Consider the following 23,093-nt stretch of genomic DNA (forward strand, 5'->3'; position numbering starts at 1 on the left):
GAAGACCGTGCAATGCATCCTCCTCAACGTCCGATCCCTCCACAAACACGCCACTGAAATCTGGGACCTCTTTCTACCCTGGACATAGCATTCTTTACCGAAACCTGAACCAACACCACCTCGGGACCGGACATCGCCATTGCCATTCCCCAAGGATACAAGATCTCCAGGAAGGGCCGCCCTACCCGCCCGGGAGGAGGAATCGCCATCGTCCACAAATCTACCCTCCGCCTGAGCACACTCCCCGATGAGCCCACAGACCTGATGGAACACCTTCACTTCAAGATACCGGCCAGCCCTACCTCCACCCTCCGAGGAACCCTCATCTACCGACCCCCTGGACCCCGCGTACTTTTCGCCAACTCCATCTCGGACATCATCTCACCGCATGCCATCGCGTCCACCAACTACACCCTACTGGGAGACCTCAACTTCCACCTCGACAACCAACTGGACCCCAGAACGACATCCCTCCTGGACAACCTCCACAACATTGGACTCTGCCAGATCGTGACCGAACCCACGCACTCAGCAGGACACACCCTAGACCCCCTCTTCACAACAGGAAACTCCATTACCTTCAGCCACACCACCGTACTCCCATGGACTGACCATCGATGCGTCCACTTCACCTTCAGAACACCCACCATCCACAGACACCAGCACCTGCTCCCACGAAGAAACTGGAACAGAATCACCGTTGACCAGCTAACCTCATTACTCAAACTCCGCCCCATCCATCGCGGAAAACGATGATGCCAACACCGCAGCCCGAACCATGCACAGATGGATCTCCGACTGCGCCAACACCATAGCCCCCCTCAAGAAAAACAACACCCACACCAAGAAAGCTAGATGGTTCACCACCGAATTTCGAGAGTCCAGACGCACTTGCCGCCACCTCGAAAAGGCCTGGAGGAACACCAAATCCACAGAAGCCCACAACAACTTCAGAGCCGCCACCAACGCCCACCACCAACTCATCAGAAAAACGAGGAAAGAAGCGATTGAAGACAGAAACTCCACTCATGCACACAACAGCAAAGAACTCTTCAACATCAAGGAGTTTGCCCAAGTCACCAGCGAGTCCACCGACATCCCTCCCTCACAAGACCTCTGCGACAAACTTAGCACCTTTTTCCACCACAAAATCAAGAGCATCTACGACAACTTCGAAGACAACCAACACACTGAACCCTCACCAACCACCCCCGACACCCTGAAGCCAGCGATCAACAACTGGACAGCCCTCACCACCGAAGACACACTGAAGACCATGAAGTCAATCCACCACATTTTCAACAGAGCTGCTGACACCATAGCACCCATGCTCTGCCACACCATCAACCGCTCCCTGGCAACCGCCTCGTTCCCTGACTGGAAACACGCTGAGATCAACCCCCTCCTGAAGAAACCCTCGGCGGACCCCACCGACCTCAAAACCTACAGACCTATCTCCCTGCTCCCGTTCCCAGCGAAAGTCATCAAGAAAGCCATCAACAGCCAACTCGCCACATTCATCGAAGAGCACAACATCCTCGACTTCTCCCAATCTGGCTTCAGAAAAAACTACAGTACGGAAACTGCCCTCCTCGCCGCAAGAGACAACATCCGTATCTTACTGGACAAAGGAGAAACAGCACCCCTCATCCTCCTCTACCTCTCAGCGGCGTTCGACACAGTCTCTCACCACACCCTAATTCGCAGACTCCACGATGCAGGCATCCAAGACAAGGCCCTTGACTGGATCCGCTCCTTCCTCTCTGGCAGAACGCAGAGGGTCAGACCCTACACCTACCACCTGCGGAATCCCCCAGGAGTCCTCCCTCAGCCCTACGCTATTCAACGTCTACATGGCTCAGCTCGCCCCCATCGTCAGAACCTACGGACTCAACATTGTGTCATACGCAGACGACACCCAACTCATCCTCTCCCTATCCAACGAAGCCAACACCGCCAGACACCTTTTGAGAAGGCATGGAAGCTGTCGCCAAATGGATGAAAAACAGCTGCCTACAACTAAACACCAACAAAACTGAAGTACTCATCATGGGCCCAGACGCCTGGAATGACACCTGGTGGCCCCCCCGTCCTCGTAAGCCCGCCCACCCCCAATGACCACGAACGCATCCTGGGAATCATCCTGGACTCAGAGCTCAAAATGGACCACCAGATCTACTCTCTCGTCTTCCTGCTTCCACACCCTCCGCCTCCTACGTAAGACCTTCAAATGGATCCCCCTCGAACACAAAGACCGTCACTCACGCCCTGGTCACCAGCAGGCTCGACTACGGCAACGCACTCTTATGCCGGAATAAACAAAAACCTCACCCACAAGCTACAGAACATCCAAAACGCCGCCGCAAGACTGGTCCTCAACCTGCCTAGACACTGCCACATCTCCCAAGATTCCTTCCCAAAGTAGTCTCTGCTTTTCATCTTAATCAGAAGAGTTACCAGTGTTTTCCCAAAACCCTGATTCAGTAGCAGAAAGAGCTCGTCACACGCTAGACGTCAAAAGAGCTTTACTTTATTACATAGACAGGACTAAAGCCTTTAGAAAGACAAAACAACTGTTTGTAGCTTTCTCTCCACTTCATAAAGGCAACCCCATCTCCAAAGCCGGAATTGCCAGGTGGATAGTCAAATGCATTCATATATGGTACCAGAAAGCAAAACACACATTAACAATTTCCCCCAGAGCGCATTCAACACGCAAACTAGGGGCTTCCTTGGCATTCTTAGGAAACATTCCCCTAGATGACATTTGTAAGGCAGTGACATGGTCTACCACACACACCTTCACCAAACACTATTGTGTAGATAAAGCAACAAGCTTCTGTAGGCTAGGCTGTTGTTAAGACACTTGTTCAAACCACTGCAACTGATACAGGTGACCACCGCTAGGGGAGACACTGCTGTACAGTCTATGCACAGCGTGTGAATTCTGCAGCTCATATGCCTCGAACGGAAAATGCTACTTACCAGTATGCATCTGTTCTTGGCATGTAGAGCTGCAGAGATTCACACGCCCACCCACCTACCCGGAACCTGTATCTGTTCCAGTGTTATCTTACTTAGATACATTCACATGGACATCTTTTCTGTTTCTACAAACTCGATCATTTCCCATCATGGCGGAAAACAACTCGAGGATGGAGTCGATGCCCATGCGCATCATCGTCCAAGGGAGGAGTTGCCTATCTCGTGACTAAAAAATACTTTTTTCAAGACAACAACAAGGTGCAATCATCTGAGCCCAACACCAGATGGCGATCTATGCACAGTGTGTGTACAGAGTGTGAATCTCTGCAGCTCTACATTCCAAGAACAGATGCATACTGGTAAGTAGCATTTTCCTTACTTACCATCCGTAACTTTCTAGCTGGTGGATAGGCAATAGAAAATCTAACGTTGGCACACACGGGTAGTGCTTCTATTTAGTTCTGATACGTCACTCCTGGGTGATAAGGAGCCCGTGCAGAACTGCACAAGTCCACTTTTTGGTGCACAGGAGAAATGCTGGAAAACTTCCCATTTCCAAGCTGGTGTTACCAGAGGAAAATAAGTTATGTAGATCCATGCAAACTGGGTGACGCAATTGGATCAGAAGGTAGTTAAAAACCTTTTTGCAACCCACCCACACTTAACTTGCACCTTCCACAAATTTATACTGCTACTTAGTCTACGTGCAGCACTTAAATCCAGAAGAGCTTCACACAGCTACAGGATAACATTAATTACCTTTAATGATTGTTAGGAAGCTTTTCTGAATGCACATAGCACCCACCCACCTCCCCAGGTGAAGGTGTTAGGGGTGAGCCAAAAGGTGAACACTTAAAACAAACACAACTATACAATATAAAATTCAAGTCCACACAACAGGTTAAAAAAAATCTGAAGGCGGTGACTCCTTATCGGGGCCTTGTGGGCTTATGTTGGACGTCACTGAGTTTGACTACTTTACATATCTGGTTGATACCTAGAGGGGGAAAAAGGGATATATAGGAACTGTTTCCAGATGCAACTGGTGTAAGAAACTGGCTCTATATATACTGCACCAAAGTGAGTTAGTGTGTATAGAGTCCAAGAGTCCCCAAAGGTAGACAGAGGTTAAAGTTAGATAGAACCTTACTCTCAAATAGTGGTAGCTTGGTCGACTAGTAAGGCAGTACCAGAGGACAGTGTTAAGCATTTGATGTACACACTCAGTCAGCAAATGAATTCACACTCAAGAATGGAACACTAGGCCAATTGTGTTAGTATAAAAATATACTGTTTATTTTTAGAACCAATCAAGCCTGGTACAGGTAAGCATTAAATACTTTTCAGTAATAGGTTACTGGATATAGAACAGTTTGATAATGCAGTGGAAATTGTACTTTGATTTACAGGGGAGCAGTAGTATGCAATACTTAGCAAATACAGTACATTGAAATGAATAGACTTTTTCAGTAAATTGCAGCTAAGTTACTTTTTACGTTACTTTTCTTACTCGGTGCTGGATACCTAGATTCAGCATTGGGACATTTCCTGGAAATAGGTAAGTAATTACGTTGTCGTTATTCGCATGATTTTTAAAGAATATTTTCAAATTTCAAACCTCCACACTTTGAAACTTTTTGGAGCAGTACATTGAAATGAATAGGCTTTCACAGTAAATTGCAGGTAAGTTACTTTTCACGTTACTTTTCTACCTCCGTGCTGAATACCTAGATTCAGCACTGTGGCATTTCCTGCAAACAGGTGAGTAAACACGATTTGGTTATTTGTGCGATTTTTAAAGAATATTTTTAGGTTTCTGAACTCCACACTTATGTTATTCTACGGGAGGGAAACAGGTTAACGGTTCACAGGTAAGTAAACAGCTGTGGGAGTTAAGGTTCTGGGGTTAGACTCAGGGGTCCCCCCAGGGTCAGTGATGCACTGTTGTTGCACCCCCAGCGGCACTAAGGCGGCCGGGTGCAGAGTGTTGAGGCCCAATGTTATCCAATGGGGGATAGGGGGCCTCCGGTTGGTGGCTGCTGGCAAGCAGGCCACAAGGTTGTGGGAGCAACGCTCCTAGGGTTTAGCTCAGGGCAAGTTGGGGACCAAAGTAGCACCAAAGGTGCACCCTCAGCGGCACTAGGGCGGCTGGGTGCAGGGTGCCGTTTTGAGGTCGGGTAATCTGTTTTCAATGGAGAACCTTCGGTACAAAGAAACACTGCAGGCTCGGGGATGAGGATATTCTGGGTGTGACCACCACTTCGAGGGGTAAGTTGGGATGTCGTGGGTTGGTTAGGCACCGTTGTTTAGGGCCCACTAGGCCGTGGGGCGTCGGAGGCAGGGGTGCCTTGGGGCATCAGATTTTCTTACCCGCTCTGGTCGCGATAGGGGGTGGTTCTCTGGATTGAGGCTGCATGTGTCCTCTGGAGGATTGAGGCAAGTCAGGGGTCGCCGGGGGACCTCTTCGTGGTGTTTATCCACTCTATCTCGGGCCGGGTTCGGCAGGTGCAGAGTGGGCAGTATTTGTGGTCTCTGGCTGGCACTAGAAACTTCAGTTCAAACATGTCCGGTGTTCATGGGAGAAACAGTCTGGGAAGTGAAGGCAGGCAGGTCCTCCGGGGTTTGTGAGGTTGCTGGCTGCTGGACACGCCAGGATTGTGCTGGAGCATTTTCGAGGGGAGACAGGCCAGTAGGGCTGCGGCCAAGTCAGTGGACCTCCTCCTCTTAGCTCTGCACGGCTCTTCGTCCTTCTTCTTTTCTTGTGGTTGCTGGATCTGAGGAAGGAAGGTTCAGGGTGCCCCTAAATACTAAATTTAGTGGCGTTACAGGTAGGTAAAGGGCAGGGACCAAAGGGTCCCTTCCCTGGGGTGGGTACACCCCCTATTCTGCCACTCTCCAGTGGGAGGGGGGCAGGAGCCTGTCCCCGGTTGGCTGGGTCCCCCCATTCTCAAGATGGCAGGTACTCGAGGTTGTGCTTCACCTCGCTTCCCCCACCTTAGGGGTGGAGTTGCCAGAGGTGGGCACACCTCTCTTCCTCACTTTGTTTTTCCCGCCGGGTCTCCTGCCCAATGTGGGGGGTAGAACCAGTAGGGATCAGTTGCTGAGAACAGCAAGTGGTCTAGAGAAGCTCACAAAGGCGGCATGCCTTTGAAGCTTCTCCTTCATGAACCCTACCCATCCTGGGGGAGGAGGCTTGGCACCTCGTCCCAGGATGTGTATGTTTTCCGGGCCCCCGAGAGCAGCAAGCTCTCGACCCAGGGTCCAGAAACATGTCTGGTGGTGGCAGCATGCGCAGCCACTCAGTCAGCTCACTGGGAGTTGGTCGAGTTTCAGGGGGCATCTCTGAGATGCCCTCTGTCGTGTATTTTAAATTAAATCCCACACTGGCATTAGTGTGGTTTAATGTGCTGAGAAGTTTGATACCAAACTTTTCAGTCTTCAGTGCAGCCATTATGTTGCTGTGGAGTTCGTAATGACAACCTCCCAGCACCATATACTCTTAATGGCAGTACTGCACTTACAGGGCCCAGGAATGTACCTGGGCACTGTAGGGGTACAGGGCTCATGCACCAGTACCCTCACCACTGGCATAGGGCACCCAGCTAGAGAGGTGACTGATGTATGCCAGGGCAGTGGTTTGTGGGCATGGTACACAGGGATGTGTGCCATGTTGTCTCTTTGTTTTGTTCTGCTCCCAGACACTCAGCCTGCAAAGGTAGAATGTGTGTGTGTGTGTCAGAGTACATGGCCTCTAAGGGTGGCACAATAAGTGCTGCAGCCCTTATGGGCTGTGAGAAAGTGGCTCTGTATATACTGTTCCCAAATAGATACAGTGTGTACAGAGTCCACAGTCCCCAGAGGTTTTGCAGAGGTTGAAGTTGGATATAACCTTTCTCTCTAAAGTGGTAGCTTGGTCGAGCATTAAGGCAGTATCAGAGGACAGTGTAATGCATTTGTTGTACACACTCAGTCAGCAAATGGTCTCACACACACAAGAACTGAACTCTAGGCCAATGGTTTGTATATAAAAATATATGGTTGTTTTATTTTAGAACCAACAATAGGTATCAAAATATGCTTTCTCAGAATGAGATGCTTTAGTGAAGTACTTTCGCAATATGCAATTGACTTTTGTAGGTAATAGTTACAGGTTGTTGCAATAGGCAACACAATTTCAAACACAATAATACATCGAGCTCAATGGGAATTTTAAGTTATGTGCACTTGATTACTTTACTAACTCCAGGACTGGATCCTAGATTCAGTCCGGGGACAGTTCTTGGAAACAAGTGAGTAAATTCGTTTAAGTTACTGTTGTGATTTTTAAGCAATATTTTGCTATTTTAAAAGTTGACACTTAGAAACTTTTTCTGATCAAATTACCAATGTTATCCTATGGAAAGAAATTCACTTAGCAGGTAAGTGGGGTTATGGGTACTTTTTTTAGGTCAGTGTTGGATCCTGTATCCAGCACTAGTGTACCACCTGTAAGTAGTTGAGAAACTGCATTTAAGTTATACAGGCGATTTTTATGGAATATTTATAAGTTTGCAAAAACGACCCAAGAAATTTCATAGAAAAACAGTCAATGGTTTCCTATGGGTGAAAATTCAAGTTACGGGTAAAGTATGTTCTCGTTACTTTTGTAATCCAGTGCTGGGCTCCTAGGCTCAGCACTGGGGCATCTATCTTAAACAGGTAAGTAATTACGTTTTCTGATGGATACATCTGCCAGTGGATTCCTCACCTTGTGAATATCCCCTGCACCAGCATTCCACGTAATTTTTCTTCCCCAGCACTTGGGTTTTTCGATCAATGTGCCCAAATCTCACCTGATGCCCTCTCAACGCAACCTGTTTATAGGGGCAGTACTGGACACTACTGTGTGTCGAGCATTTCCTCCTCCTCAAAGAATTCTCGACATTCAGGAGATGGTCCCTTTATTTCACAATGGAGCGGTTGTTCCAGTTCTGAAGGTCCTTCGCCTGCTCGGTCTGTTCGCTTCCTGCATTCTGTTGGTCAACCATGCACGCTGGCACATGAGGGCGCTCCAGTGGTGCCTCCGCAAGCAGTGGTATCAGGACAACGGAGATCTCAGGGAGTCGATCAGGATCTCCGGAGAAGCTGCAGCGGATCTATCTTGGTGGAGCGTGGAGGGCAATCTGTCGCAAGGAAAGCCCTTCCATCTGCCTCCATCGGTGGCCACAGTGATAACGGATGCCTCCTCTTTAGGGTGGGGTGCACATCTGGGGGATCTGGAGATCAAGGGTCTTTGGTCTCCAGAGGAAAGGTTGCTTCACATCGACCTTCTGGAGTTGCGGGCAATAAGTTTGGCGCTCAAGGCCTTCCTCCCTTCCCTTCGCGGTCAGTCTGTTCAAGTCCTGACGGACAACACTACCGCGATGTGGTATGTCAACAAGCAGGGAGTAGTGGGGTCTTTGTCTATGCAGAGAGGCCCTGCGTCTCTGGTCCTGGGCTCAGGACCATCTGATTTGTCTGATGGCAAATCATCTGGCCGGGGTGTTGAACGTATGTGCGGACAGTCTCAGTCGGCAGTTCTCCGCCGATCACGAGGGGAGGCTCCATCCGGAGGTGGTTCGTCACGTCTTTCGGATGTGGGGGACTCCTCGGGTGGACCTGTTCGCCACTCACGAGAACGCGCACTTCCCGTCATTCTGCAGTCTTCAGTTTCCGATGCAGGGGGCATTGGGGGACGCGTTTCAGTTGAATTGGGGCTCACAACTCCTTAACGCGTTTCCTCCCATACCCTTGATTCCTCGGGTTCTGAGGAAGATTCGCCAAGACCGGTCCCAAGTCATATTGGTCACCCCGGATTGGCCAAGAAGGGTGTGGTATACTGATCTTCTCCACCTCTCCTCGTGCCCTCCGCTCCGTCTCCCTCTGAGGGCAGACCTCCTCTCGCAGTCGGAGGGGGGCAGATTCTACACCCCCACCTCCAGAGCTTACACCTTCATGCCTGGAGATTGAACGGGGCAACCTGAGTTCTTTCTCTCTCCCACCTGATGTGGTGGACGTTATTTTTTCGGCCAGGCGACACTCCACCAAATCCATTTACTCCTACAGTTGGTCCAAGTTTGTTAAATGGTGTGGAGAGAGATCTATTGACCCTTTAAAAGCCCATCTTTCTGATGTGCTCCAGTTTGCTCTTTCCTTGGCTCAGCAGGGCTGTGCTGTGGCCACGGTCAAGGGCTATCTTTCGGCCTTATCGGCTTTTCTATGCCTTCCTGATCAACCGTCGCTGTTTAAATCTCCGGTTGTACTGAGGTTTATCAAGGGCCTTACAAACATGTTTCTTCCCACTCCCTTTGGGATGCCACAGTGGGACCTTAATCTTGTTTTAACCTTTCTGATGGGGTCCCCATTTGAGCCTCTACATAGCTGTCCTTTGAGGCTGTTGTCCTTTAAGGTGGTTTTTCTTGTAGCCATAACCTCGGCAAGGAGGGTGTGTGAGCTCCAAGCTCTTAGTTCTAGACCCCCTTTGCTTACTTTACATGCTGAAAGGATGGTGCTCAGTACCAGGGCTGCCTTCCTGCCAAAAGTTGTCACTCTGTTCCATTTGGGGCAGTCTATTACTCTCCCTGTTTTTTATCCACCTCCTCATCCTTCCAAAGAGGAGGAAAGACTCCATCGCCTGGACCCGAAGAGGGATGTGAGCTTTTATCTGGACAGGACTAAGGACTTTCGTCTAGATGATCAACTCTTCATTGGCTACGTTGGTCATTCGAAGGGTAGAGCGGTGCACAAGCGCACACTATCGAGATGGATCATCCTTGCCATTAAGATCTGCTACGCCCTGGCTGGTAAGACTCCTTATGAGGGCATTAGAGCTCATTCGACTAGAGCAAAATCATCTACATCTGCTTTGGCCCGGGGTGTTCCTGTGGCAGATATTTGTAAAGCTGCGACTTGGGCCTCCCTCCATACTTTCGCAAAGCATTATTGCTTAGACTCTGAGATGAGGAGGGAGGGCCACTTCGCGCGCTCTGTGTTGCAAGACTTTCTGGTATAGAAGGGTGGACACCCTCCTCCGGGAGTGGGGACTGCTGTGGGAATCTATTGACAAGGTGAGGAATCTACTGGCAGATGTATCCATCAGAAGAACTAGTTACTTACCTTCGGTAACGCTTTTTCTGGTGGATACAGTATCTGCCTGTGGATTCCTCACTGGCCCACCCACCTCCCCGTTGTCCACCTTTGTATACCATGAAATAGGTCTTGTTTGAAATGCTTGTACATTTGTTGGAAATGCTTGTTTATTTGGCATCCTTTTCCTTTGTATACTGTGTATATGGGTTGGTATACTGTATACTGTGTATACTTTGAGTTTGTCGTTGGTTCACCTGTTCGCCTCGAAGGCACGGAAAAAATAGGTGGAACTGACGTCATCACGCCATCGTGGGCCTCTTATGGCTCCGGTGACGTCATACGGAGTCGCGAGCGGAGCCGATGTATTATGACGTCGCCCACTTCGACGTGGAGTGCTGGGGAAGAAAAATTCCGTGGAATGCTGGCGCAGGGGATATTCACAAGGTGAGGAATCCACAGGCAGATACTGTATCCACCAGAAAAAGCGTTACCGAAGGTAAGTAACTTGTTATTCACAGTTGGTACGATTTTTAAAGAATATTTGTAATCTGCAAAAATCGACACTTAGAAGAAGTTTCACACAAAAACAGTCAATGGTTTCCTATCGGAGAAAATTGATTTGGTGGTAAGTACGGTTGTAAGTACTTTTCTGTGTCAGTGCTGGGCACCAAGATCCAGCACTGGGATCTCTCCTAATAGCAGGTGAGTATTTCCGTTTCTGTTACTCGGTTGATTTTAGGTGAATATTTTAAAGTTGAGAAAATCCACACTTGGGAGAAATTTCGAGTGAAACCAGCCATCGTTACCCTATGGAAGAAAAGTGAGTTATCGGCTTTTGGGTAAGTACTCGACTGGCAGAGTTAAGGTTCTAGGCATAGACTCAGGGGGTCTGCCAGGGTCAGGTAAGTACAGTTGTTACACCCTCAGCGGCACAGGGGCAGCCGGGTGCAGAGTGAGGTAGGCCCAATGTTATCCTATGGAAGGCGGGGGTGCCTTGGTTGGTGGCTGCTGACTAGCAGGCCATGGGGCTGTGGGAGCTGAGCTCCTGGACACGTGCTCAGGGCAAATGGGGAAGTATGTAGGAGTAGAAGTTTCACTGCCAGGGCCACTCGGGCGGCTGGGTGCAGGGTGCTTTTGAGCCTTCGGACGCTCAATGGATTTCAGTGGGAAAGATCAAGGACGAACAAAGGCTGCAAGCTCGGGGACGAAGATTCTTCAGGTGCCACCACCACTTCGAGAGGTAAGTTGGGTAGTTGGAGGATAGGTAGGTACACAGGAGTTGGGCACAGGGGGCCGCAGGGTGTCGGGTGCAGGGGTACCTTTTGGTGTCGGAAAATCTTACCCTCTGTTGATAGCGGTTGGGGAGGTCCCTGGTTCTGAGGCTGCAGGCGTCATCAGGAGCGTCGAGGTGGGTTTTTAGGTGCCGGATTCCAGGTCACAGTTGCCCCGGGGGACATCCTTGGGGTCTTTGTCCACTCCGGCATAGGCCAGGCTTGGCGTGTGCAGGATTTGCAGTTCCGGGCTGATGCCAGGGGTTAGAAACTTGCTTTGAGCAGAGCGACTGCTCATGGGAGTCCCAGATGCTCAGAGTCACAAGGTAGCCAGGTCCTCCGGGGTTTGTGAGGTTGCTCGCCACAGGAGGTGCCGGGATTTAGCAGGAGCAGGTTCGAGGGTCGACTGGCCGGTAGAGCTGGGGCTAAAGCAGTTGATGTCTTCCTCTTCTTAGCATCTGCACAGCATGTCTTTTTTCTTATTTGGAATCTGGGATCTGGGGAAGGAAGGTTCAGGGTGCCCCTAAATACTAGATTTAGGGGCTTTACAGGTAGGTAAAGGGCAGGGACCAATGGGTCCCTGCCCTGGGGTGGGTACACCCCCTATCATGCCACTCTCCTGTGGGAGGGGGGCAGTAGCCTAGTCCTGATTGGGTGGGGCTTTCCATCTCCAAGATGGCGAGAGCCCGGAGATGTGCTTCACCTCGCCTCCCCACCTGCCCGTCCTGGGGGAGGAGACCTAGCACCTCTCCCAAGATGTGCATTGTTGCACGCCCAGGAGAGCGGGGGCTCTCCACCCAGGGGTCCAGCAACATGTCTGCTGTGTGGAAGCCTAGGCAGCCTCTCAGACCAGACGTGGATTGTAGGTTTAGTTTCAGGGGGCATCTCTAAGATGCCCTCTGTAGTGCTTTGTACATTAAATCCCACACTGGCATCAGTGCGGGTTTAATGTGCTGAGAAGTTTGATACCAAACTTCTCAGTCTTCAGTGTTGCCATTATGGTGCTGTGGAGTTCGTGTTTGACGAGCTCCCAGCACCATATACTCTAAAATGGCAGCTATGCACTTAGTGTCCAGGAATGGACCAGGGTACTGTAGGGGCACAGGGCTCCTGTGCCCACACCACTGGCATAGGGCACCCAGCTAGAGGGGTGGCTGATGTATGCCAGGGCAGTGTAGGTTGTGGGCATGGCACTCAGGGATGTGTGCCATGTCGACTCTTTGTTTTGTCTTGTACCCAGACACTCAGCCTGCAAGGGCAGTGTGTTTGTGTCAGGGTACAGGGCCTGTAAGTGTGGCGCAATAAGTGCTGCAGCCCTTAGAGGCCTTCCCTGGTCACAAGGCCCTGGGTACCTAGGTTACCATTTACCAGGGGCTGATATGTGGCCAGGGTGTGCCAATCTGGACTTTAGGTTTTAGGGAAGGAACATAGTCCCTGGGCACCTGTTTGGCAGGAGCCCAGGGCACACTCAAAGTACAGTCAGCAATTCAGCATAAAGTGGGGGCATACCATGCAAGAAAGATGGCACTTTCTCACAGGGGCCTTCTATGGTCACAGTGCCCTGGGTACCTATGGTACCATTACCAGGGGCGGACATGTGGCCAGAGATACCAATTGGGTTTAGGCTTCAATGCAGTTTTAGGGAAGGAACACATGCCCTGGTTACCTGTTTGGCAGGAGCCCAGGGCACACTCAGTCAAAGTACAATCAGCAATTCAGCATACCATGCAAGAAAGAGGGCACTTTCTCACAGTAGTTGAATGAATAATGCAATGCAATAAAGCTTCAAGCTCAAAACTACTGTTAAAGGTATTCAAGAGTTTCCTCATCCACTATTTGAATAGTCATTGAATTAAAATCAACTCTTCCTCCTGACTGAAGCTATGAAAGTGGATTCTGATGGCTGTTTTATGCTTCAAAATAAGGTGTTGATCAGCGTTAATGCTACCGTCTAGGATAGAGCAGTGGCCAATGGCAGTATGAAGTATTTCATGCCTTCTCATGCTTGGTTTAGTTTTCTGTGTATAACTCAGTTGCTCTCTTTTTTTCATTAATCATCCAATTACTCCCACACTTTGAACGTACTTAATAATTTGTTGCAAAAAAAATAGGTACCCAGTGTTGCAAGGAATTGGTTCTGCAGAAATTTTGTTTTTACAGCCTTATGGGATGGCTTTTAACCTACAAGCTCACCCAGCTTTAGCATGCCAGCCCTTTGTATACCAGCCACTGATTCTCCATGAATGTCCTTCTAGATTGACAATTATTCCACCAACTGATAGGTCGTGAACGTTTCAGAACTGTTACAGATTTTGTTTTATTTCACTGTCGACAAGGGTGGAGTCCTTATTACTCACTGAAATGCTATCACTGGATTCCTCTTCACATCCTCGCCTTCATGTTGTGCATGCTCCTAGATAAGTTCTAATTTACTTTGAGAAAGTTGTGTAAATTGCACAACATGCAGGAGAATAGTTAGATTGTAAGTTATTACTGTGGGGTGTCGAGCTTCATTTAACACTGGTTATCAACTAGCAGAGTTTAAAGATTTTGACTGGTAACATGCTTTTTTTTTTCTTTTCTTTATAGGGTGCCAAAGGCAAGGCCAGTTTGCCCAACTTTCTGGATCATATAATTGCCTCAGTGGTGGAAAACAAAAAAACCTCAGATGCTGCTAAACGAGGCAGCAACCCTGTTGAGCCACAGAAGGATACAAAGGAGATGGTGATGGGCCTGAATGTGCTAGACCCGCACACTTCGCATTCTTGGTTGTGCGAAGGAAGACTTTTATGTCTGCACGATCCCAGCAACAAAAACAACTGGAAAATATTCAGAGAATGTTGGAAACAGGGCCAGGTATAATACATAGGGGGCAGAGACTAACTGTGCGCAACATATTTATCACAGCTTTAAGTCAACAATATTGTTTTCAAGCATGTGATACTCCCCAGGTTCATATATTTTGAACTCTTTCCTACTGATGAGTTGACCCACTATCCCTGTAGCATTTAATTTTCTATTTTCCGTCCAACAATAACTTTTTCTGTTTACGTAGATCTAGGAATGCACTGTCTAAATACCACAGGGAAGTACTAGAATGTGGGGCAGCTGACCCTTCACTATTAATCTTTAGAGCTTGTTTTTCCACAAAGTGTTCTTTTTCGGCTGCTTTTTAGCTTCTTGTAACAGGTTCTAAACCAATCCTGTCTTGCTCTACCTCTACCCCCTACTTTCTCCTCCTTTATCCCTCTAATCCAGCACTTTTTGCAGTACGCCACTTTGCTCAAGGACTTTAATTACACCAAGTAAAAGTTGAATCAGGATATATTAACAGCCTGCCTGAGCCAGTGAAGGAACAGACTCTGATTGGACCACACCCTTCAGGAGTAAACAAGAGAACACTGTAAACCTAGAATTCTTTATTAAGCCTTAAAGGCATTACACATCTAATTTTATTACAAAAATGTGAAAGAATAATTAAAGCATCAACCATGGTAACACAAAATATACACCTGAAAGAAAGAATCCAAGAAGCAACCAGAACCAGAGGAGCACTCTAAACGTAGAATATCACTATAATGCCAAAAAGCATAACAAACACCCACCTCATCTCAACATTCACATCAGGTAGGTCTCCCACCTCAAACATCACCCTTTCCTAGTACACAGTGCCCTGATATCCTTGCACACTGACCTACTGACCTGTTCAACCAACTCGCCATGGACTTTCACCATCTTCTAGCTATCTTCCCAACAGTTTTCTAATCAGTATTTCTCTTAAAATTACAATAGCCCTTTGAATTTAGGGCATCTACTGCAACAAAGTGATTAAATGAATGCCTGAATTAATCTCTGCCACTGGTGATCGCTCGGAGACACACTCTCACTACCTAGATGCCTTAAGGTTGAACTTGGTGAGGTCAACCATGCTCAACCACACTAGGGATGCGGAACAAAACTTAAACACTGAAGAAGATAATGAAGCTGGACTGTTTAGGAAGGTGGCTCTGTATATACTATACCAAAGTGAGGTATAGTGTGCACAGAGTCCAGTGGAACCCCAAAGGTAGGCATAGGTAAAGTTAGATAGCACCTCAATCTCTATTTGTGGTAGTGTGGTCGAGCAGTAAGGCAGTATCAGAGGACAGTGTTAACCATTTGTTGTACACAGTCTGCAAATAAATTCACACACTGATATACTGAACTTCAGACAAATTGTTTTTGTATAGAAGTATTCTTTTAGTTATTTTATTTTCTAGAACCAAGCAAGCCTGGCACAGGTAAGCAATAAATACTTTACAGTAGTAATGCAGTTTAAACAGTTTGAATTGCAATTGTATATGCACTTTGTTTTGACTTGAAGTATGGTTGCAGAGAAATTATATACTTTGTAAATACAGTACTTGAATCGGCTTTTCAGTAAAATGCCAGGGAAGTTACTTTTTGGATTACTTTTCTTACACAGTGTAGTATACCTAGATGCTACTCTGGGACATTTCCTGTAAACAGATAAGTAAAATAGTTTTTGTTAAACAGTAAATTTTAAAGAATTTCTTTAGGTTTTCAAACTCCATACTTCGAATATTTTCCAAGAAATACAGTCAGTGTTAACCTATGGAGGAAAATAGGGTTATCGGTTTTAAGGTAAGTATTTAGTAGTGGGAGTTGAGGTTCTGCGGGTAGACTCAGGGGTCCCCCAGGGTCAGGGATGCACTCTTGTTACACACTCAGCGGCATTAGGGCGGCCGGGTGCAGAGTGCTGAAGCCCAATGTTATCCAGTGGGGACTAGGGGTCTCCGGTTGGTGGCTGCTGACGAGCAGGCCTCTTGGTTGTGAGAGCAAAGCTCCTGGACTTTAGCTCAGAGAAAATGGGGAAACAAAGTAGCGCCAAAGGTGCACCCTCAGCGGCACTGGGGCGGCCGGCTGTAGGGTGCTGTTTCAGCGTCGGGCGCCCTGTTTGCAATGGGGATCCTCCGGTTTGCAAAGACATTGCAGGCGTGGGGACGAAGGTCTTCTGGGTGCAACCACCACTTTGAGAGGTAAGTTGGGAAGTTGGGGGCTGGTTAGGCACTGTAGGTTTGGCCACTTGTGAGAAAGTGGCTCTGTCTATACTGTTCCCTAATAGGTACAGTGTGTACAGACTCCACAGTCCCCAGAGGTTTTGCATAGGCTAAAGTTAGATATAACCTTACTCTCTAAGGTGGTAGGTTGGTCGAGCAGTAAGGCAGTATCAGAGGACAGTGTAAAGCATTTTGTTGTACACACTCAGTCAGCAAATGGCTTCACACACTCAATAACTGAACTCTAGGCCAATGGTTTATATAAAAAAATATGCTTGTTTTATTTTAGAACCAACAATTTAAAATATACTTTCTCAGAATGAGATGCTTCATAAGGCCTGGGTACCTAGGGAACAATTTACCAGGGGCTGACTGTTGACCAGAGATGCCAATTGGGTTTTGACTGTTAGGCAGTTTTATGGGAAGGAACACAGGCCCTGGGCACCTGATTGGCAGGAGCCCAGGGCACAACAAGGAAAAAGTGCATCAGTTACCAGGCAAGAAAAGGGGGGGTTACTGCAACAGAAACCCACTTTCGTACACCACCCAAGAGAGGTCCGGCGTTGCTGGGTCTCGGGTTAGAATCGCCGGGGGGACCTCCTCGTGGTATTTACCCTCTTGAGCTCGGGCCGTGGACGGCGTGTGCAAAGTGGGGCGGATCCGACTGGAACAGAGGTTGCAGATGAACAAATCAGGTGTTCACGGGAGACAGTCTTTGTGGTTGCAGGCAGGCAGGTCCTCCGGGGTTTTTGAGGCTGCTGGCTACAGGACACACCGGGGTTTCGCTTTTGCAGGTTCGAGGTGGGGACAGGCCGTAGGCCTGGGGCCAAGTCAGTAGGCGTCCTCCTCTTGTTAGCTTTAGCATGACTGTTCGGTCCTTCTTTTCTTCTTCTGGTTTGTTGTCTGAGGAAGCAAGGTTCAAGGGTGCCCCTAAATACTAGATTTATGGGCAATACAGGTAGGTAAAAAAATTGGGACCAATGGGTCCCTTCCCTGGGGTGGGTACACCCCCTATTCTCTTCCAGGGGATCCTCATCAATAGTCATAAGCACTGAATATTCCCGCCCATGTGCGGGGACCCCGGAAATAACAAAATTATACATGTAAAAAACATACATATATACAGCTCTGTATATGTATAAACATATATCATTTTTTCCAAGCAAATGCAGCCCCTATAAAAAAAGGCTAGGCAATGTATAAATACACATCCAATAATACATATAGGTATAATAAAACACCTAAATCTTTTTTTTTTTTTTTTTTTCTTTTTTTTTTTAATGAGGTAAACACTCATGAGAAAGCAAAAAAGAGAAAACTGTGGGAAACACAGATCTACAACACATTGCTAGCCTGCAGGCTGCATTGCAATACAATACCATAGAGACTGAAAAGCCCTGTATAGGTAAAAACTGGCACCGTGCCTTTAAGGCAGCCCTGGCTTCCATATCCCATCATGCCTCAGGGGTGACAGTTAGGCCAGTTGTTCTTTCCGGCTCCTTCAGTCAGGACCCTGGAATTCAGCTCTCTTCTTTTTTGACTTTTTAGTCAAGAATTATTTGCATTATAGTAATTTTTTGGACTTCCTCTTATTAATATCTGGGAGGAAGTTAGTATCCTGTATTTTTCTGACTGATTTTCTGCAATTTTTGTCAGAAATATGCCTTCTTTATTTATTCCATGTCAATCTTGTGTTAAAAAGAAGGCCTCTTCAGACACACATGAGGTGTGTATTGTCTGCCTGCCGGATTCTCACTCTCCAGCTACATGTCATCATTGTAAAGACCTTTCCAAAAGGACTTTAAAGGAGAGAGAGCGGATTAGACTCTACGGCTTATCAGAACGTTCGACGTCGAGGCAGCTGGTCCCTGTTTGCTCCCCATCGGCGGGATCGTCGCTGAGAGGTGAGGAGTCCGGGGTAGTCATGCTGCAAAAAGAAAATAGTCGTCGACTTTAGATACAGCGACGAAGCGGATGCGTTCGTCGTCGGCGACTTCGACGTCTAAGAGATCGGCGTCGAGGGATCGGCGTCACAGTTCGACGTCAAGAAGGCATCTTTCGACGTCGAGAGGATCGCTCGACGTCAAGACAGAGACATCGTTCGACGTCGAAGGAAGGACATCGTTCGACGTCGAGAACTGCAAGAGATCAGTCGACGTCGCAAGAGGTTCGTAGGCGTTCGACTCCGAAGTCTATGTCGACGTCGAGACCAAGATCGCCGTCAAGACCAAGATCGCCGTCAAGACCAAGATCGCCGTCAAGACCAAGATCGCCGTCGAGAAAAGATCGATCGTCGATGAAGAGACTTGCGACGTCCAGGCATTCGTCGTCGGAGCATTAGACGTCGAGGCAGGCGCCTCCGTCAAGACCGACGTCGAGGCAGGAGCCTCCGTCGACGTCGAGGCAGGTGCCTCCGTCCTCACAGGTCTCCAAGGCTTTGGAGAAGTCCATAACGTCGAGGCGAGATTCCCCGTCGGGGTCTAGACCTCCGTTCAGACCAAGCCCTCCGTCGACGACGAGGTTCTCGACGTCGAGGCAAGAAAATTCTCCACTGATCCTCGAGGAGTCAAGTCCCAGGTCTCCGGTGATAGGCCTTTCACCGTCGAGGCGGCCCTCTGCAGAGGGTTCTCAGGAGGTGTCGCATGTTCACCTTACGATCCGGCCCGTCTCAAGGCGCAAATCCCCTCATAGACTGGTGTATACAACTTCTGAACATGATTCACTACGTCCTATATCTATCTCGCCTTCAGGATCAGAGGGCTCGAGTTCAAGATCCGAGTCACCGGAAATTGTGCATCAATCTCCAGTGCCTGCAAGAGAAAATAGTCCACTGGAAGAGGGAAATGCTGTACCTCAAAGTCCCGCGAGAGAGATGCCTCAGGACTCGGCTATGTCTTACGCAGTTAAGGCCTCACTAACAAGGTTAAGAGACATGGACTTCCCAGCCAGACCGGTCAGATCACGTTCTCGGGGAAGAGAATTTCGACGTCGCTCTCGAACACCAAGGAGGCGATCCAGATCCTCCTCTCACAGGAGAGAGTCGACCAGATCGGAGAGAAGGCGCCGTAGGACCCCCTCCTCCTCCCCGTCATCTAGATAATCCAGAAGGGATTATTCGCCACCCTCTAGGGTATCTCCGGTGGATGATATCTCTACTTTTCAGGAAGTGTTGTGTAGAGGAGCTACAAAATTAAATATCCCAATGCCGGTTCAGGAGATCACTGTGAGAAGTTGGCCTGATGTATGATGTCACTAGTTATAGTGTACACCTCATATCAGTCCAAATACCCTTATGGTGATTGGTTGTAAAGTCAACCTTATAGACCAGCTATCCTAGTGGTAGCATGGACAAGAGCAGTCTTAGGCTAAACTCTGAATGGCATGTGAAGCCAGCTGTGATACCATATATAATCCCTTGAATACCAAATGAAAGGACACCACAACAGATATATATATAAAATAAAGTGTATTTATTCTAAGCAAACCCTCAGCACTCTTTATGAGATTAGAGGTAAGTACAACCCAGTCTTATTAATGCATACAGTAAGTCATACAGGTAAGTAATACAGTTAGGCCCTAGGGGCCACGCAAACCATATATTAAGTAAGTGGTATAAGGACCACTGTCACGGAAATAGAATAGGCCTAGGCCTAGGGAATCGCTGGGGCTACACTACACTAGCGTTAGTTAGGAAGTGGGAGGCCCACAGGATTCGTGTGCAGAGTGGAAACACTCACGCGTAATGCGTAAAAGTCAATAGCAATATTACAGTTTAGAAATAGATAGATTTAGGACACTTCCGGAGTAGCTAGGAAGTTGAGACTTGAAAACTAGACACTAGGATAGTCACTATCCTGATGAGCACCGGAGTACCCAAGTTACCTAGCCCACAGGCTGCGGGTGCATAGGGGTGAAGATGCGTCGTTTTCGTCGTCGACTCCTATGGATGCCTGAAGAAAGATGCTGACAGGCAGTCAGGGGAGAGTGTCCGGTGGATCCCAAGGCTGGGATCAAGAAGAGAAGAAACCTGCAAGCAGAGGGGACAGAGTCAAGGTCACTAGCCAGTGACCACGTGGAACCAGGAAGGAACCAGGCGATGTCGTGAAGAGTTGCAGGTGAAGGTGAAGCTTGTCGCTGCAGCCAGGAGGACCAGGAAGCGTCGAGGACGACCAGGACCAGGAGGCGAGCTGTCCCACGAAGGCTCTTGCTGTCGGCGGCGTCGAAGTTGGACTAGGACTCACCAAGCCTTGGCAAGCGGAACCCACGAAGAACAAAGGACTTGCTTCTGGTGCAGACCAGGAAGGTCTGGGGTGCTTCTTCTTTGCAGAGAAGCGGGAGCCAGTCTGGAGGAGCCAAACCAGCGCAGAAGATTTCAGGGTGCGTCGTCACAGAGGCCACTAGCCAGCGGGCAAGCAACCGGACAGACGCGGCAAGCAGGAAAATGCTGAAGGGCCCCACGCAGGACTCGTGGAGTGTGGGGGGCTGATCTTCGGTGCAGATGGTGCTTGGGGTTGGGGCTTCTCAATCCCCGGTGCACAACTTCGAGGGTACCTCAGAAGCTGCGCTGTAAGTTACTAGCCACTTTTCCCAGGTAGCCGGTCCCACGTCGCTCGTCGCCTCCACGGATCTCAGCTCTGCTGCAGATGTGGATGAGGGTCGGAGAAGTCTGGAAGTCAAGGCTCTGGTCGGGCTCTGCAGTCGGTTCCTCGTAGAACGGTCGCAAAGCAAAGGGTAGTCTCTTGATGGTGCCTGTTTGCACAGGGTAGCCACTCCTTGGCTACAAGGGAGATTCTTCAGTCTTCTTCTTTCGTCGAATGTCGAAGGTCCAGAGTTTCTGTTCAGTTTTGCAGGTTCAGGATAATCTAAAGTCTTGAGGCCCAACTCCCACTCTTATACTAATCTGGGGGGCTGGGATACCTGCTAGGTCACGCCTTATGGGTGGGACCTGGGAGGGGGTGGTTACACCCACTTCCCTTTGTCCAGTTTCGCGCCAGAGCTGGGGCTGGAGTGCCCCAGCGCCGGTTTGAACTGGACTATGCAAGGAACACCTTGTGTGCCCCAGGCATGTCTCATTCCTTTCAGCCCACCCTGCCCCAATACACTAAAGGCTGTCTGGGGAGGTGCTAGCACCTCCCCAAGCAGGAAACCTATTGTCCAGGCCTCCCTGGCTGGGATCACTCCCAGCTGCAGGAGGTCAGACTTGTGTCGTGGCAGCAGCATCCATTTTGTGATGCTGAGGCTTTGGTCAGAGGCTAACAGTTGAAGTATGATTTTAACATGTCTTTCCCTCTAGAAGGGGGGAATAATATTCTCATGTCCAGAAATGGCATGGGGGTATTATTCCCTAGTGTTAGACACCTTACACGACATGTTTTGATAAAGCCAAACCATAGTTACCATAACCGTCTAAGATTATAAGGCACTTTAAGAGTATATGGTAGGCTATATCGTAGAACAGCTATAAGGTCATGGTTCCGAAAGCTGCAGACAGGCTCAGCTCATGCTAGAGCACCATCTCACATGTTACCAAGCACTCTGCCTCCAGGATTGTTAAGGCCTGCCATAGGAGTGACTGATAGGTACACATGTGTCTATTTGTAGGTTAGGTATAGGAATACTACACCTAAGCAAGGGGTGATTACACGACCTTGCCCCAGCTGAGTGATCAGCCAGTTGTGTCAAAATGGAAGGCCAGGCCAGGGGTGGCATAATACATGCTGCAGCCCCTGGTAGGCCTAGGGTACACCTATGCCCTGGGTACCTAGGGTACACTGTACAGGGGCCAATAAGGTGATCCTATCCAAATGGGTTGTGCACCTAAAGTACATAGTATTAATTTAGAGAGAAAACAGCAGGGCTGTGGGTCTGATTAGCAGGCCCACAGCCACATCTAAGTCGAAAACCAGTAAAGCAAAAGCAAAAAGTGGGGGTGAACATAGAAAGCAGACCCTACTCTCCTACAATCACCTCCTCCATAATCTTTGAAACTCTTCATGAACGAGCAGTGTCACGCCCACTGTTGCCATTAGTCCCTGGTTTGCTACAACCAGTAATGGATATTTTTCTCACGCCAGCGACCACCAGATCTGCGCCGGCGCGGATTCTAAAAAAGTACCGTCCGGCTCCGGAAGATCCTTTGTTTCTAAGATCAGATCCTCCACCGGATTCGGTCATCACCGCTGCTGCCAGAAAGACTCATGCAGTAGCTGGGTCTTCAACGGTGCCCCCAGATAAGGACAGTAAGACGCAAGACTCTTGGGGGAGGAGAGTTTGCGGCTCGGCATCTTCTAGCTTAAAGGTGGCCAGCGCCTCAGCGCTTCTGGGGCACTATGATAGATCATTATGGGACTCTCTCCAGAGGTTCATTGAAAAAGTTCCATCAGAGGACAGACGGGACTTTGAAGAAATTTTGCACGAGGGAAGTCTGGTTTCTAACCAGGTGATAAGTGCAGCGGTGGATGGGGCAACCCTAGCAGCGCATTCTTATGCCCATGAAATCACAGCCAGAAGATTATCTTGGCTCAGATTGACGGCCTTGAAGCCGGAAGTGCAGGCGAGAATACTAAATCTGCCTTTCTCGGGTAGTTCAATTTTTGGGTCTCATGCAGACGAAGAAATGGCCCGTATGAAGGCAGAGCTGGAGACCATAAAAGCCGTCGGGCTTGAAAAG

The 23,093-nt window shown here is 48.7% G+C and overlaps 1 protein-coding gene across 1 annotated transcript in view; it reads left to right on the plus strand.

The window, feature by feature from the left end:
• Positions 1–23,093, plus strand: part of KDM3B (lysine demethylase 3B) — an 867,558-nt gene that overhangs the window by 527,172 nt on the left and 317,293 nt on the right. Inside the window, exon 16 of the mRNA XM_085618404.1 lies at positions 13,953–14,219. Coding sequence (XP_085474530.1) covers positions 13,953–14,219 — 267 coding nt within the window. The remainder of the gene's footprint in view (positions 1–13,952; positions 14,220–23,093) is intronic.

This window comes from Triturus cristatus, chromosome 7 (genome assembly GCF_964204655.1).
Source record: "Triturus cristatus chromosome 7, aTriCri1.1, whole genome shotgun sequence".
NCBI lineage: Eukaryota > Metazoa > Chordata > Amphibia > Caudata > Salamandridae > Triturus > Triturus cristatus.